General features: G+C 41.8%; 1 protein-coding gene across 2 annotated transcripts in view; it reads left to right on the top strand.

Moving 5' to 3' along the window:
* Positions 1-16586, top strand: part of ankrd27 (ankyrin repeat domain 27 (VPS9 domain)) — a 58278-nt gene that overhangs the window by 34921 nt on the left and 6771 nt on the right. For both annotated transcript variants that reach the window (XM_078256439.1, XM_078256438.1), the window contains 12 exons: positions 962-1083; positions 1543-1625; positions 1859-1974; positions 2781-2873; positions 4098-4295; positions 7194-7247; positions 9751-9867; positions 12652-12696; positions 12802-12918; positions 13008-13202; positions 15068-15187; positions 16234-16407. In XM_078256439.1, coding sequence (XP_078112565.1) covers positions 962-1083; positions 1543-1625; positions 1859-1974; positions 2781-2873; positions 4098-4295; positions 7194-7247; positions 9751-9867; positions 12652-12696; positions 12802-12918; positions 13008-13202; positions 15068-15187; positions 16234-16407 — 1434 coding nt within the window. The remainder of the gene's footprint in view (positions 1-961; positions 1084-1542; positions 1626-1858; positions 1975-2780; positions 2874-4097; positions 4296-7193; positions 7248-9750; positions 9868-12651; positions 12697-12801; positions 12919-13007; positions 13203-15067; positions 15188-16233; positions 16408-16586) is intronic.

Raw genomic sequence — 16586 nt, forward strand, 5'->3', positions numbered from 1 at the left:
CTGGATTAGGAGGCCTCTGGAGGCTGCAGCTCAAGGGAGTCAACGTAAGAAAGAAAAGGCTGTATCAAATTTTGACACAGCACCTCTCTTCAAGTGTCTTATCTTTTCAAGTTTTAAGAACAATAGCACATCTCTTATCCATAAGGAATGTGAGGGAGGACGCTTCGCTTTCCAGTGGATCGAGATTAACCTCCTAGCTATGAGAAAAAGAAATGCAACAAAGTCTGATTTAGACCTGGATATGGACCTTGGACCTGGAGTTTTTTTGTGATTGTTGCGGGCAAAAATCCTTGATTATGCGTCACGTTTTCTTAAATAATGCGATGGAATATGCGGGATATTTATGCAATGTTATGCGATGAACTGCGGGAACTGGCAAAAACTGTGGTTCCATCGTGGCTTCATCGCGGGGTTTGCAGCTTTTTGATGACGTTCACGTCGTGTAATTACGTCACTTCATAACGGGAAAATGGCAGCTCTTGTGTGAAGTAAACGCAACATTTTTCAACTTTCTGCTAAGATATATGACTTTTTTAACAACGAAAATGCGGGGATTATGAAAACATGCAAGCCCTGCGTGTTTTACGCGGAAATCGGCAATTTATGCAGCGAAAGTGCGGCATATTTGAAAAAATGCACATTTGTTCTTATAGAAATTAAATGAAGACATTTGGTGTTTGGGGTGCCTCGATGTTTCCTTGTTCAGTTGATTCACTTTATTATCCCAGATGGGAGACTTGATGTGCAGTCAGTAGTGCAAGATAAAAAAACAAACGGGTGTGTACAAATAAACGAAAAGACAACAATACAAAAACCAAGTACAAAATGTCTCCTGTACATACAACAAACCAGCACACTTTTACACAATGTTCTAAAAAAACGATTCTGTGTGTGTGAGTTAGGGGTCATTTTAGAGCCATTCATTTGCTATAAATAAGAATGTGTATTGTGTGTGTCGCAGCACATAGCCAATGGAAACGAAGCTGAGGTGCAACGACTGCTGAGTGAAGGAGAGAGCAACGAGGACGTCAGGATGTGTCATCCCCTCTGTTCCTGTGATGTCTGTGACCTCCAGCTGTCTGGGTCAGCGTCCACACACACACACACACACACACACACACACACACACACACACCTCTCCTAGAGTCACTTGTTTTACTGGAAATGAGACAAAGCTGCCTGCATCAAAACTGCATTCCAGGAAATCATCTGAGTTTTCTTTTCTCCTTGAGCTCATTTCACAATTTTCAATTTTTTTGTTGTTGCATAAGAGCGGGGGAATCGGGAACGAAAAGCTGTTTGCTCTTTCACTTCCCCACTGAAAACACACACACACACACACACACACACACACACACACACACACACACACATTGCATTTTATGGACTTGAACATTTCCATCACAGCTGCTTTACTCTCTGATGCTGTTCTCAAAGAATTTACAAAGACCAATCATTCATTAAAAGCCATTTCAAATCTGTATTTATTGACCCATTAACTACCTGTGTGATGTAACTGTGGTTGTTGACTTCCTGTCACAGGTGGCTGAACGACCCGTCCATCGTCACGCCGTTCTCCAGAGACGACCGAGGTTACACCCCGCTGCACGTCGCTGCTATCTGCGGTGAGCAGCTGTTTACACGCACGCACACACACACACGCACGCACACACAAACGGACACACACATACATGCATTCCTGCACACACACACACACACACACACCTACACACACATACATACACACACTCACACTTACACACTTACACACACACACACACACACACACACACACAGAGGAAACATGATATTATTTAACGATGATTTTAACGATAATTTACGTGTGTTTGCGTGGCAGGTCAGGCCAAGCTGATCGACCTGCTGGTGTGTAAAGGAGCGCCGGTCAACGCCACAGACTACCACGCCCTCACACCGCTGCACCTGGCCTGCCAGAAGGGATTCCAGGGAGTCACGGTAAACAAACACACACACTCACACTGCGTAGCGCTGCAAAGATGGATCGATTAGTTGGCAACTATTATATTACCAACTATTTTGGCAATCGATTAATCGGTTTGAGTCATGTTTTTATGAAAGAAAAGTAAAACTTCTCTGATTCCAGCTTGTTAAATGTGAATATTGTTCTAGTTTCTTCTCTCCTCTGTGACCGTAAACTGAATATCTTTGAGTTGGGGACAAAACAAGACATTTGAGGACGTCATCTTGGGCTTTTTGGGAAACACTGATCCACATTATTCACCCTTTTCTGGCATTTTAGAGACCAAACATCTAATTGATTAATCCAGAAAATGATCGATACTTGCAGCCCTGACTCACACACACTCGTACAACATACAGCATTTAACTGTGTGTGATACATAACACAAAAGAATCATGAGAATGCCCTCCATTTCATTTGCCAATTTACAGAAAGATTATCTAAACTGGTTGAACATAGCAGTTTAGGGTTCATACATTTAGTAGCTACAGAGACGGATATTTCCCTCATGAGTTTGCAGAGACCCAAAACAGCTGAAAGAGAGAGAGTATTGGACTGACATTCATCAAGTGGACACAAACACAAAGACGCCCAATGAATCATGTTGCTCTGTAACTGCTGAACAGTCAACATTTCAACTTTAAAGCTATAGAGCGTAGTTTCTGTCGCCCCCATGAGGAATTCTAAGTAATGACAACAACACTCTTGGCGCATCCACATGATACAAGCCTTCCGTGATCGCGCACCACACACATCACACAATGCGCTTTCTGTGCTCTAGCTGCTGCTGCTGCACTACAATGCCAACCCAGACGCTCAGGACAACAACAGTAACACGCCGCTGCACCTCGCCTGCATGTACGGACACGAGGACGTAAGTCAAACACTCACTTTGTCTTTATTATATTATTATATTATTATTATATTATAAGCGCCTTCTCAGCACAGATCCTGTCTAATCTTACTATAAATTGTAGTCCAGTGGTCCCCAACCCAGGGGGTGTAGCACAACATTATGGGCCCTGTAGAAAGGCATTATCGTGCCTGAGAAGCTCACCTGGTAGAGCGTGCACACATTTACAGTCCTCAAGGCAGTGGCCGCGGGTTCGGTTCCGACCTGCGGCCCTTTGCTGCATGTCGTTCCCCCTCTCTCTCCCCTTTCAAGTCTAAGCTGTCCTATCAAAATAAAAGGCCTAAAAATGCCCAAAAAAGTCATTCTCTATGGGCCCCTCCCCGCATCCACAGCTTTTCATTCTAGCATCTTTCTAGGTAAACTGGGTACTCAGTCCCCTTTCCTCCCCCAGTCCGACACCCCTGCCCCAACCCTTTTTTTTTTTTTTTATCTTTTTGTTCTTTTTAATACAAAGCAATGGCTGCTCATTACAGGATGCATGACTATAAATTGTGTACAGTTCAGTCAGTTTTAGAGGCCTAAAACTACTTTATTTCACAAATAATTACCAAAGTCTGGAAAAAAAGAAAAATCCCTTTCTTCTGAAAGTGCTGTGAGAAAAGTTTTAGCCTTTAGCATATTCATCACACTTTACTGGTTCAGATCTTCAAACTAGATTATCAATTTCCCCTGTGTTTGCCTGAAAAATGTCACAATGGCTGCTACGATTGGGGGAAATTACTGTTTTCACAAAGGGCCAGTTGTTGTTGTGTAACTTTTCTCCTTCAATAAATGAAATAATCATTTAAAAACTGTATTTTGTGTTTACTTAGGTTGTCTTCGTCTTATATTAAATTTAGTTTGAAGATCCGAAACCGAAGTATGACAAATACTTTTGAACAGCGCTGTATTTTTTACTCCAGTAATGTTTGGAAGCGTTGGATTAGTCTACAAATAGAAAATTTAGATTCACAAGTAAGAGGCTCGGCTGCTTTTCTCTTTTTTACATCATTACTTTGACTGTTTTCAACGTCCTTTTGTATCTTGTGTTATTTTTTACTGTAACACACTAAGCAATTTATCGATTGTTATGTTAATGTTAACTGATTAAAAAAAAAGAGTTGTCAGCTGCAGTTGTGCAGTGATTCCAGAGGTCCAAAGAATTCTGGGCTCTGACGGCGACGCTGTGTGTGTGTTGTGTGTCAGTGTGTGAAGGCGTTGGTGTACTACGACCTCCAAACGTGCCGCCTGGACCTGCACAACGACAAAGGCGACACGGCGCTGCACATGGCGGCCCGCTGGGGCTACGAGGGAATCATCCAGGTGCTGCTGGAGAACGGAGCGAACACCGACATCCTCAACAAGAGCAAAGACTCTCCGCTGCAGTGTGCGCTCAACTCAAAGGTCAGCAACACGCAGGAACTAAGGCCGGCTGCACACTGGCTGCATGGCGTGAGGGTGTCAGCTGCGTGGCGTGTCCGTTTTTATTTCGGCTCCCATGTTAACAGGTTAGAGCTTGCACACCTCCGTGCGTGACACGCACTTCTCAGAAAACGCGTGCATGCTACAAAATAGGACAGACGCCTATTTTTCTGGAAGCATTTCCAGGCAAAATAGAATATGAAAAGATGTTTATATCATGTTATTTTGACACGAATACATTTAATAAATTACATTTTGATGTTTGAAAGTCTCTAGGTTTAGACATAAATGCAGATATAAATGTAATTTAAAAAAAAATATTAATGATCGATTTTCAAATATTGCACCTGTCAATACAGAACAAAATATTCTGTAGCCTATTTTGCCGTCAATACTGCCGACGTTGTCTTTGCTGTAATAAGATCAGTCTATATTTATGTTTAACATGAAGTATACTGCTTGACTGCAGTAAATCAATGGGAAACATACATGTGTACAGACGAGGCTAGCAGCAGCAGCGCCGCGTCAGACACGTTTCTGGCGTGAAAAGACATAGAAAAATCCACGCAACACAAACGCCACGCTCACGCCACGCAGCCGGTGTGTAGCCGGCCTAAGGTCGCTTTCACACCTGAGCTGTTAAAGGTCGTGTAAAACCAACCCTGCAGCACTTCGTCAGATAGGCAAAGCGACATCGTATTTATTTTCATTCACTTATTTTAGAACGTGTTGTTGGCTGTGGTAAAACAGTCACGACCAGTTGAACGACAAACGCTGGGCAACCAGTAACCAGTAACATAGCTCAAGCACGGCAGAGTAATGAGCTGCAATCAGCTTGCTGGTTGACCGACGTGACAAACTTTAAAGACCCTGAAAACTTGTTCTCACATTTTTCACCATCAGTCTTTGAAGCCGTTTGATAAATGTGGGAACCGACCGACAGAGACAGTTTATACACCCAGCTGGCTATAGATCAGAGAAGGAAAGCAAGGTTCACTTCACTTCATCTAAATGGAGCTCTGTAGTTTCACTAATCTGATCAGCTGCCGCTGTTTCCAGGAACTGAAAGTGTTTGAGCGGGAACAGAGTCGTGGGAACAGAGATCACTGATCCTTACCACACTGTTAGAATACTCTGTTACAAGTGAAAGTCCTGCATTGGAAATGTTGCTTAAGTAAAAGTATGTAAGTATCATCAGGAAAATGTACTTAAAGTATTAAAAGTAAAAGTACTCGATGCAGAACAATCCTCCCATTTTATAAACTGGAAATTATCCAAACAGTTGTGTCAATCATTAAGCTGAATTAGTAGGCCGTTATATTGTTGGGTAGTTTAATTAATAATACAACATCATATTTTTATAAACTACATGTGTTTTGTGTGCAAAAATCTTAATTTGTAAAGTAACTAAAGCTGTTAGATGAATGTAGTGGAGTAAAAAGTACAATATTTCTGTCTGAAATGTAGCGGAGTAGAAGTAGGAAGTAACATGAAAAGAAAAGCCTCAAGTAAAGTACAATTACCTCAACATTTGTACCTAAGTACAGTACTTGTGTACATGTGCTTAGTTACACTATACCGCTGCTCTTAGGCATCGTTCACTCTGCAGCGAGCCTGACCTCAGATCAGCTGAAATATTTAAAATAGATGCTGAAACATCACGCTGCTGATACAAACGTATTTGTACAAACAGTTTTGCACATCCTGCACTCATCCATACTTCTCCGGACCAAACGGCAAATCAATCCGGACCCGGCCCATACTTCAGGTTATGAATACTGAAGTGTAACATTTTCTATTTTGAAATCATCTTTTAATTGATCATAAATTGTTAGTGATGTTCAGAGGTGTCAAGTAACGAAGTACAAATACTTTGTTACCTTACTTAAGTAGAAATTTTGGGTATCTATACTTTACTGGAGTAATTATTTTACAGCAGACTTTTTACTTCTACTCCTTCCATTTTCATGCAGTTATCTGTACTTTCTACTCCTTACATTTTAAAAATGGCCTCGTTACTCCTATTTCATTCCGGCTTGTCAAAGCGTATTGATATTATTTTTTTTCCCCTTACATTACTTTTACTTAGTAATGTAGTTTTGAAACCAGTACTTTTACACTTTTACTTGAGTAAAAAGCTTGAGTTGATACTTCAACTTCTACAGAAGTTTTTTTAAACCCTAGTATCTATACTTCTACCTGAGGAATGAATGTGAATACTTTTGATGTATGTGATGTTGAATATATATGAAAAAAATCGGTAAAAAAGTTGAAAAAGTCAACAAAAAACAACGGGAAAATAATTACAAAACTACGTCCTTTTACTGCGCGAAACTCCAAATAAATGTACTGTTGGGTAACGTTACCGCATTCCATGTACCGGTACCCAAACTGGTCCAAAAGTCGACCAGAAAAAGTTGCTTAAAAGTTGAAAGTGAGTTGATTAAAATGTATTTTTGTTATTGCCATGTCATTCCTTCCTTAGTTGTTCCTTATTATAAACATTCCTTAGTATAGCCACTGTAATTCTGTAAAGTGTCCTTGAGTTTCATGAAAGGCGCTATATAAATAAGAGTTATTATTATTATTATTATTATTATTATTATTATTATTATTATTATTATTATTCCGGACCTCTGACCTGGAATAAAAATCAGATGCAGACCTTTCAGTTATACGTTTGAGAACGCCTACAATACAGCCTCTTTTTCCTTTCTTAATGTTATATGTGTATATGTATGTGTTATTTGTTTCTGTATTTATTGTTTGTTCATTTCATATTCATGTTTAAATGTTTTTTATGTATGCACCATCAACTAAAAAAACCACTCCGTACCTGGCAATAAATCTTTTTCTGATTCTGGTTTTCTCTTCCCGTAGATCCTCGTGTTGCTGCAGTCGACTCAGAACAGCCGTCAGCGCAGCGGAGTCGACGTGAGTCGGATCTACTCTCATGACTCGATCAAGTAAACCCCAAGGGGTCAGAGGTCACAGCACCAAATATTCATGTGACCTTAAAACGATCAATGGGTGCTAGAAAATAGGGCTCTCCTCGACTAAAGAAACTCCTATTAGACTAACACGTGATTGTTGTTCTGGGAAAAAATAGTTTCTCCACAAAGAATCATGCAAAAGCACCGCTTTAAATTAGGTTTGACCACAGACGCTGATAAGTTCCTTCGATATACAGTAAAAGAAGAGGAATAGTCGAAACAAACCAAAACAAAAGATTATTCGGCTAACTGACTAAAGCCTGATTTATGGTTGGGTGGAGGCTCCACGCATAGCTTTCGCCGTAGCCTACGTAAGTGGCCTGAAGTTTGTACTTTTACTGAAGGATTTATTTAACCCGCTTGTTGTCCTCGGGTCAAATTTGACCCATTTTCAAAAAGCTTCTATATCAGAAATTTTGGGTTTTCTTTCAACCAAATTTAAAAAAAAATACTTTGATGGTTCCCTACAACGCTCTTCACATGTAACATAAATGATCAGTTCACTACTTTCATTGAATTTGGGCTTTTTATTCAATTTCATAGCATTTGAAAAAGGGGAGAAAAAAAAAGAAGGATAAAAGAACGTTGAAAAAAACAACAAAAACAAAAAAGATTTACAAAAACTTGTGGCAATAGTGACAAAAGAATTGGAAAAAAGTGACAATATCGGGAAAAGCTTCAAAAACAATGAAAGAAGTGACAAACGAATCAGGAAAAGCGAAAAGTGTTGAAAAAGACACCTTTTTTCAAAACGTTGAAAAAAAAGAAACTGAAAGTTTCCTGGTCGACGGGAAGACAACACGAAGGTTAAGAGAATAGCAGGGCCAGCGCTGTGTGTGTGTGTGTGTGTGTGTGTGTGTGTATGTTTTAGAGTGACGGTGATTAGCTTCAGAGCGAGTAGTGACTCTAGAGTCATAGTGAGAGAATCAAGTGTCTCCCCTGTTCTTTCTGACCACGGTGGGAAATCTGGAGCAGGAGAAGTTAACCCTCTCCTTGATTTCACGTTGTTTAAGGAGAAGGAGAACCAGGAAATGAGTCGGGGGGGAAATGCAACGCTACCAAGCCATGGCCAAGAGATGTGCGTCGGGTCGGTATCTCCACCTACATACGTACCCACGGCGTCGATTTAACGCAGAAGTATAAATCAATCTTAAGAGGGTCAGCCCTATTAGAGAAAGAGTTTATTTTGCTTCCAAAGGGTCTGGCCTGCATTTATCGTTTCAATTTCTTTTCTTCTTATCCCTCCTGTTGTCCTCAGATCTAATGTGACCCATATTCAAAACTTTTCTATATCAGAAATGTGGGTTTCTTTCAACCAAATTGTCAAAAAATAACGTGGATGGTTTCATACAACCATTACTCTAGTAATCATTACTAAGTAAAATAAAAGATCAGCTCAGTACTTTCATTGATTTTGGGTGTTTTATTCAATTTTATAGCATCTGGAGAAAAAAAATTATAACAGAATGTTGAAAAGAGTAACAAAAACGTCAAAAAAAGCGCAGGAAAAATGTAACAAAAACATCGATAAGAAGTGACAAGAAAACTTTGGGGAAAAGCGACGAAAAAGACAACCGCAACTTTGAAAAACACACTGTAAAAAAACATCTCCTCACTATCTGCTAGCTGCCTGTCCCCTGAACACACTGTAAAAAAACATCTCCTCACTATCTGCTAGCTGCCTGTCCCCTGAACACACTGTAAAAAACATCTCCTCACTATCTGCTAGCTGCCTGTCCCCTGAACACACTGTAAAAAAACATCTCCTCACTATCTGCTAGCTGCCTGTCCCCTGAACACACTGTAAAAAACATCTCCTCACTATCTGCTAGCTGCCTGTCCCCTGAACACACTGTAAAAAACCAAACAAAACTGTGGACAGCCCAGGCAACAAAAACAAACTGTGCCGACCTGCACCACCAAACATAACAAACAGTGTTCCAGCCAATAACCGACAAGAAGGATTTTGGGGTGGGGGTTGGGGGGTTAGTGTGCGGAAGCACGGAGGGGGAGGGGAAGGGATGAGGAGGAGGGAGGGGCGAGCTAGCCTCGTTTTATTTGAAAATACTTAGAACGTCAACAAGAAGTAACGTCACCCAACATCGCTTAAAGCACCTTTTAAGTGAAGAGTCTGAAAACTTCCATCTCTGGTTGTAATAAGTGACTTTTATTCAATAATCCAGTAGAAAGTGGAGTGGCAGGATCAGATACAGCAGAGCAGAACGTAGACAAGAAGCAAAGTGCTAAATAAATATTTAATAAAATGTTCTCGTCTCAAAAGCAGTCATGCAGCATTGCTTCCCCTAAAAACACTCACTTAATTCAGATCTCTGTTCCTCAGTACTGAAAATAAAACATAGTTTTGCGTCTGGTTTTGACTTCAGAGCCTCAGTGAAAGTCCTGCGTTGATATATCTTTAAACTCTCCTCTGTTGTCTTTCTCAGTCTCCCAGTCGCTCCCCGCTGACGTCAGAGTGTAGCAGCCGCCGCTCCTCCGTCTCCAGCACCTCCTCCCTGGGCTCCGAGGCCAAACCAGAGGGACAACGGGTACGACACAGAGAGGTAACGGACTGCAAAACGCCCGACGCAACAGGAAACACTCTGAGGGCGCTTTCACACCCAGAGTTTGTTTGCTCTGGTCAGAATCAGTTCATGAGTTTGTAAACTTGGAGCGTTTTCCCCTCTGTTTGGTTTCACACGGAGAAATAGAACGTTCCCCCCCACTTATTGGTCCGTTGTGTCTGAGCAAGAAAGTAAAAAAAGTTAATAAAGGAAGAAGATCCTGTGTTCTGAGCAAGAGCATGTTTGCTACATCTATATCTCATTTCAATTCAGAATTCTGACTTTAAACTTAGAATGCAATACATTTTTTGACGTGATGTGGCCATAAGTGGACTGGTAATCTGGCAGTTCTGGTGAATGCCAGAAGGGCTGATGCCCTCTTGGGCCGATTTGGGCCGCTGGAAAAAAGAGGTGTATCACACTAGTTTGACAAAAATATGCAAGACTGTACGGCTGCAGCCTAGAGCCTCCCGTCTGGTGCCGTCTGGCTTCTACTTTTCAAAATAAAAGCTTGCGTCTGGTCCGTTATGTCTTCGTACTCCGGTGTTTTAAGTATGTAATATGTTTTAAATATGCAAGCATTACCATTCTATTCTAAGATGGTGCCATGATAGTTTATTTGAAGGTTTTATGAATTGCTCCAGTGTGAGTATTATTTAATTATGAAAGCCTGTGGGTGCGCCTCATGCTGCTGGTGCCATAGTCGCACGTGAGCCTGGTTTTTGCCATTGCAAAGCAAATAATGTCACCTTCCTGAAATTGGGCCGGTAAGGGACAGAATTGCCAGGGCCGGATTTTTGTCCCAGTCCGCCCCTGCATGTGGCCCTAATATTCTTCTGTACATTTCATTTACATTTTATTTCATTTGATGTAATCTCATTGAGACACAGGGTCTTATTCTCAAGAGAGACCTGTTTGGGACAATACACAACATCAGTTATCTATATTTTTGTAACTTATTTTATGCCTTTGTTGTTTCATATAACCAACTGTATGCTTGTTTTTCAATTTGATTAATTAGTAGATTTCTGGACTTTTGTAATTGCTTATAATACATTTTCTTCACTTCCTTAGCTGAGGTTCCTTCTATAAGCCCCTAAAGGGTTTTCTTAATCTCACCTGCACAGTCTTTCTTTTTATGTTATCTTCTTGTTGTGTTTCTGTTGTCTTGAGTTAATTCTTCACGTGAATAAATAGTTACAGACATATTACAATAATATATACCGGTACAAGATTAACTAAATAGTACATACAATATATAACCCAAAGTGCCAAGTAGACTTAAAACACAAAAATACTAAAAACAAGAACAAGATTGCAAAGATTTTAGTGCCCTTAAAATTAGTTTAAAACCCCCTAAATAATTTTTCAGATATTGTTTCGCGAGCGACATCGCTACACTCCGACCTGCAGCCCTTTGCTGCATGTCATCCCCCCCCCCCCCTCCCCTTTCATGTCTTCATCTGTCCTGTAAAAATAAAGGCCTAAAAAAAGAAAGCATCCCTAAGTTTCCTTTCACCAAAAGAAAAATGCAAGTTTTCCCAAACTATCAGTGTGAAAGCTCCCTAAATAACCTCTAGAGACCTTTTCACCTCAAAGTCTCAGAAAGCAGATCAACAGTAGTTTTGCAGTAGTAATATCAGCAGCAGTGAGGCCCCTTTTATAGTTGGCTGTAGTTGATACTAATGCAGAAGCAGCTCAGTAAACTGCAAACGGCTGCTGCTGTTTCCACGGTGACTGACGTCAGTCTCTTGTTCTCTTAAACATCAGAGTCGCTGGTGTGATGAATCGAGTCTTTATGTCATGCTGCATGGAGAGGAGGCGTCTGAATGCAGTCCTCTCCGGACATTCACAACCTTTTGCCTTGAATATTCTCAAGTGAAACAAAGGGACACATGCTGACTTCTTGACAATGTTGATATTGATTGGCAATACAATATACATTTCCTGATGCCTTTTCCTAAAATCACAAGTCATGTTAATATACTTCACACAAACCTGTGATGTGTTGTAACTAGGGACTTATTAGCATGGATGCACCGAATCCAGGATTCGGCTTCAGATTCGGCCGAATATTGGGCTTTTTGACGGGGTTTGGTTTTTGCTGAACCTTAGAATTGTTTTCCACCGAACCGAATCCTACGCTTGCACTACGCTGATCGACCTAAATACGCCGTCGTTGATTACGGGAAGGTGTTTACGTAGATGGAGCGTTCAATGCAGTAGGCTGTGAGAAAGTGAAAATGGAACTCGTGAGCAGAAAAAGTGTTGTTTGGCAGTATTTTAAGTCAAAAGAAGGCCATTCAAGTCCAGCTACATGTTCAATCTGCAATGCTGATTAGTCTGGTGGTGGCGAGGACCCTAAACAATACACAACATCACCGCTGTTACAACATCTGGTATGAAACATCTGGAAGAATACGAGCTGTGCATGAAGGAATCTACAGACCGCAGCCAAAATGCAGCAACTTCAGGTACGGCAAAGGAAGGACCGTCGCAGATAAAAACTTTAACCCACTTTACTGTGTTAATGGACTGAGGACGGGAGGAGGATTCGGTATTCGGTTTCAGATTCAGCAGAATCTTAACCAGTGGATTCGGTATTCGGCCGAACCCCAAAAATCTGGATTTGGTACATCCCTAATTGTAACTGCCCCCTGGTGATACCCCCTAAACATTAGTCAGGAAGACATGATCCTTTGAGACTTTTGTCTCTCAGTTGACCGTTTATATACATATAATACATATTTAACAAACCTTACTGTTCACTTCGCACATCGACAGGTGGAGAAGCTGCTGCGTGCCGTGGCAGACGGTGATGTGGAGATGGTGAGAACAAAGTCAAAACAGAAGCAGTTGCATTTTCTCCGTCTGAATATTCACATCTGTCGAAGTGAACGCACTAAGTGCTCTGTGTACGTTTTGCGTGTTCAGGTGCGTTACCTGTTGGAGTGGATGGATGAGGAAGAGGAGGACGAAGCAGAGCATCGGTCCGAGGCTGTGCTCTGCCACCCGCTGTGTCAGTGTCCGAGCTGCGCTCCCACTCAGAAGGTAATGTAGCGGAGACTAAATCCAAACTGTCGTGTTAAAACCGTCAGTCAAAACGTTTTAATGAATTTGTCCCTCTGTGCGTCCTGCAGCTGTCCGTCCTGCAGGTCGGTGCTCTCGGGGTCAACAGCTGTAACGTTGATGGTTTCACGCCGCTCCACGTCGCCGCCCTGCACGGCCACTGTGCGCTGGCCGCCCTGCTCGTCCGCCACGGAGCCAACGTCAACGCCCGCAACAACCTGAGCGCCACGCCTCTGCACCTGGCCTGCCAGAACAGCCATGTCCAGGTAGGAGGGGAGTTGGTCCATATCGACGACGTTCCGTATCCGGGATTGTTCAGGTGCCGGCAGATATTCCGCCGGATGTCATTCTTTTCAGCCAGATGTCCGTTACCTTCCGCTTCCTTTGTGTTGCTATTCTAAACTCCGGTGGATTTGTGAGGACTATGGTTAACTGCTCCTCAGATCTCTGCAGGGTAAATCCAGACAGCTAGCTAGACTATCTGTCCAATCTGAGTTTTCTGTTGCACGCCTAAAACTACTTTTGAACGTAGACATGTTCCACCAAAACAAGTTCCTTCCCGAGGCTATTTTGCAGAGGCACCGTCATTTTTTTTGTAATCAGATTCAACTAGCCTAGAAATCTAGACCACCCTAGCGGCAGCAAATGTAATTTGCAGCCAGGGTCGTCTAGCAACTCTCCGTTGGCTTGCGAGCTAGAAAAACCAAACTCTAGTCAGGCCAATCACATCGTGTATAGAGTCGGTGGGCGGGGCTTAACATAATGACGGCAGAGTTGAGATGGTTCCGCGTGAATTCCCTGCTACTTGAAAACAAAGACGATGGCTGCTGCTGGTGGTGAACAGCGGTCTTTGGAATCAGCTTTGGCCGCGACTCTGGAAGACTTGGAGTTCAGCTTTTCTTTGAGAAAAGAACAAAGAACGGCACTGAAGTCATTCTTAAAAAAGGAAGATGTGTTCGGAGTTTTGCCGACCAGATACGGCAAAAGTTTAATCTATCAACAAGCTCCGCTATCTTCTGCGTTGCTCTGGTTGGTTGTAGCGCTATCCTATTGCGTGCAGAGAGAATTTGAAAAGACAACCGTTTATCCCGCCCCTCAGATTGAGCCCTGCCAATGGTGAGTTCCCAGACCCAACATCGGGATGTGGGTCTGGCTTGTCAGGCTATCTTTTTGTCCCATTTTAAGGCACTTTATAGCGCATAAACATTGAATTCAGACACGCTCATAAAAAGATGGAGGAAAGTAAATATATAAACAGCACATACAGTAGGGAGTGATTTTGGAAACGGCCTTTGTTTTACTTTTTTGGATTTGGATTTGTTCTGATTGACCAGTGAAGATTGCTGTAGGAGAGGATGTGGATGAAATCATTGACATTATCTGTTGCGATATTGACATATATTGTGTTGATTCTAATAAGCATTTTTGTTATTTTGTTTTTAAACTTAATACTAAAACCTTTACGAAAGTTGTCCCGGGAATAGATGCCAAGTCATCCTGAGTGCTTTCTAAGGCAGCAGTTTTCCTGGTGGAGGTAACGTTGTTGTTATTAAACGGTGCTGTGTTACACTGTTGTGTCACGTGAGTGATAAAAATACACTTTTTACAGTGGCCTGTTATGTAGAAGTGGGTCAACCACAACCCCGATATCTCTCTGCCATCAGGAAGTCTGGCTCATGCTTTAGCCACGCTCACTCGCGCCACCGTGTGGCAGAAAGACAGCAGTGCACAAAAAAGATTTAAAGTCTGTGATATTTGAATGTTTTTCTGTGTCACCAAATCTCGTGTTCAAACTAAAACCAGCAGTGAATGTATCTCCGGAGAGAGAGGCACTAGGAGGGAGGGGTGGGGTGTGTGTGTGTGTGTGTGTGTGTGTGTGTGCGCGCCACAGTGTGATGTCTCATAAAACAATACAACTGTTTAACAAGTGATGTAATAATGAAAAATAATAAATAACGCCAGGCTTTAAAGTAACATGGAGGATTTTTATTGTATATTTCAAATTTACTCAGAAATGAAACTTTTAATAAAAAATGTAAGTTTAAAAATTACATCAGCTTGTCATAAATGATTATGTCTATGTCATATAATAGCTTAAATTGTCTGTGTTTGTATCCTCGGTGTGTTTTAGGTGATGAGGTTTCTGCTTGAGTGCAACGCCAAACTGAACAAGAAGGATCACTATGGCAACACACCTCTGATCCAGGCCTGTCTCTGTGGAAACCTGGAGACAGCCACCACCCTGTTACAGGTAAACATGTCATCCCCATTCAGACCAAGAGGCTTCTTAAAGACTTTATTTAGCTTAAGAAGGAGGAGAATCTTCTCAACACAAAGACAACACATCTGGAGATACGTGGTTTTCACTGGACAGGAACGGGACGAAAAACTGTCATCTGAAAAGTAACTAAAGCTGTCAGGCAAATGTAGTGGAGTGAAAAGGACAATATTTACCTCTGAGATGTAGTATAAAGTGGCAGAACATGGAGATATTCAAGTAGAGCTACAGCGATTAGACAACAACAGAAAAATCTTCGCCACCTATTTTGGTAATCGATAAAGTAGTTTTTCAAAATGTCAGAAAATGATGTTTTTAGCCTCTCTAATATGTAGATTCCCCGCTCTTTTATGTAGATTTCCTGCTCTTTTCTGTTTTATATAATAAACTAAATATCTTTGGGTTTTGGACAAAACGAGACATTTAAAGACGTCACCTTGGACGTTGTGAAACTGGGATGGACATTTCTAACCACTTTCTGACATTTTATAGTCCAAACGAAAAATCGATTAATCAAGAACATAATCAGCAGATTAATAGACAATAAAACCAGTCGTTAGTTGCACAAGTGTTTAGGTTAAGTACCTTGAATTTGTTCTTAAGTACACTTTAACAGCTTGATGAAACCAACAATGTAACGTCTAAGAAAGGGACACACACGTACACACCCACACACACACACACGTACGTACACACACACACACACACACACACACACACACACACACACACACACACACACACACACACACAGACACACACACACACACACACACACACACACACACACGTACACACACACACACACACACACACACGTACATACACACACACACGTACAGACACACACACACAGACGTACAGACACACACACAGACAAACAGACACACACACACACACACACACACACACACACAGCCACAGAGAAGATGCCATTTCTAAAATACATTAAATTGCTTTTAATGAAAAACTGCGCTGTGTGTGTGTGTGTGTGTGTGTGTGTGTGTGTGTGCGTTCAGAGTAATGCGTTGGTGAACGTGGCGAACCTTCAGGGGAACACGGCTCTCCATGAGGCGGTGCGGGGCGGACACCAGACGCTGGTGGAGCTGCTGCTGAGGGGCGGAGCCTCACCCGGCCTCAGGAACAAGAGGCAGAGGACGCCGCTGGACTGCGCCTATGAGCTGGGCGGAAAGGTGGTGCTACACACACACTACAGCGACACTGAAGCCCATTTGACTAAACTGTCACGGTCTCCAATCTTTACTACGTGAAATATGCTGCATATCCATACTGTATGTTGTGTTGCTAACCATGGAAAAATGTGTTATTGTTGTCCGGTAAGATAACATATGTATATGTACTAATGTTTAAA

This window comes from Sander vitreus, chromosome 8 (genome assembly GCF_031162955.1).
Source record: "Sander vitreus isolate 19-12246 chromosome 8, sanVit1, whole genome shotgun sequence".
Lineage (NCBI taxonomy): Eukaryota > Metazoa > Chordata > Actinopteri > Perciformes > Percidae > Sander > Sander vitreus.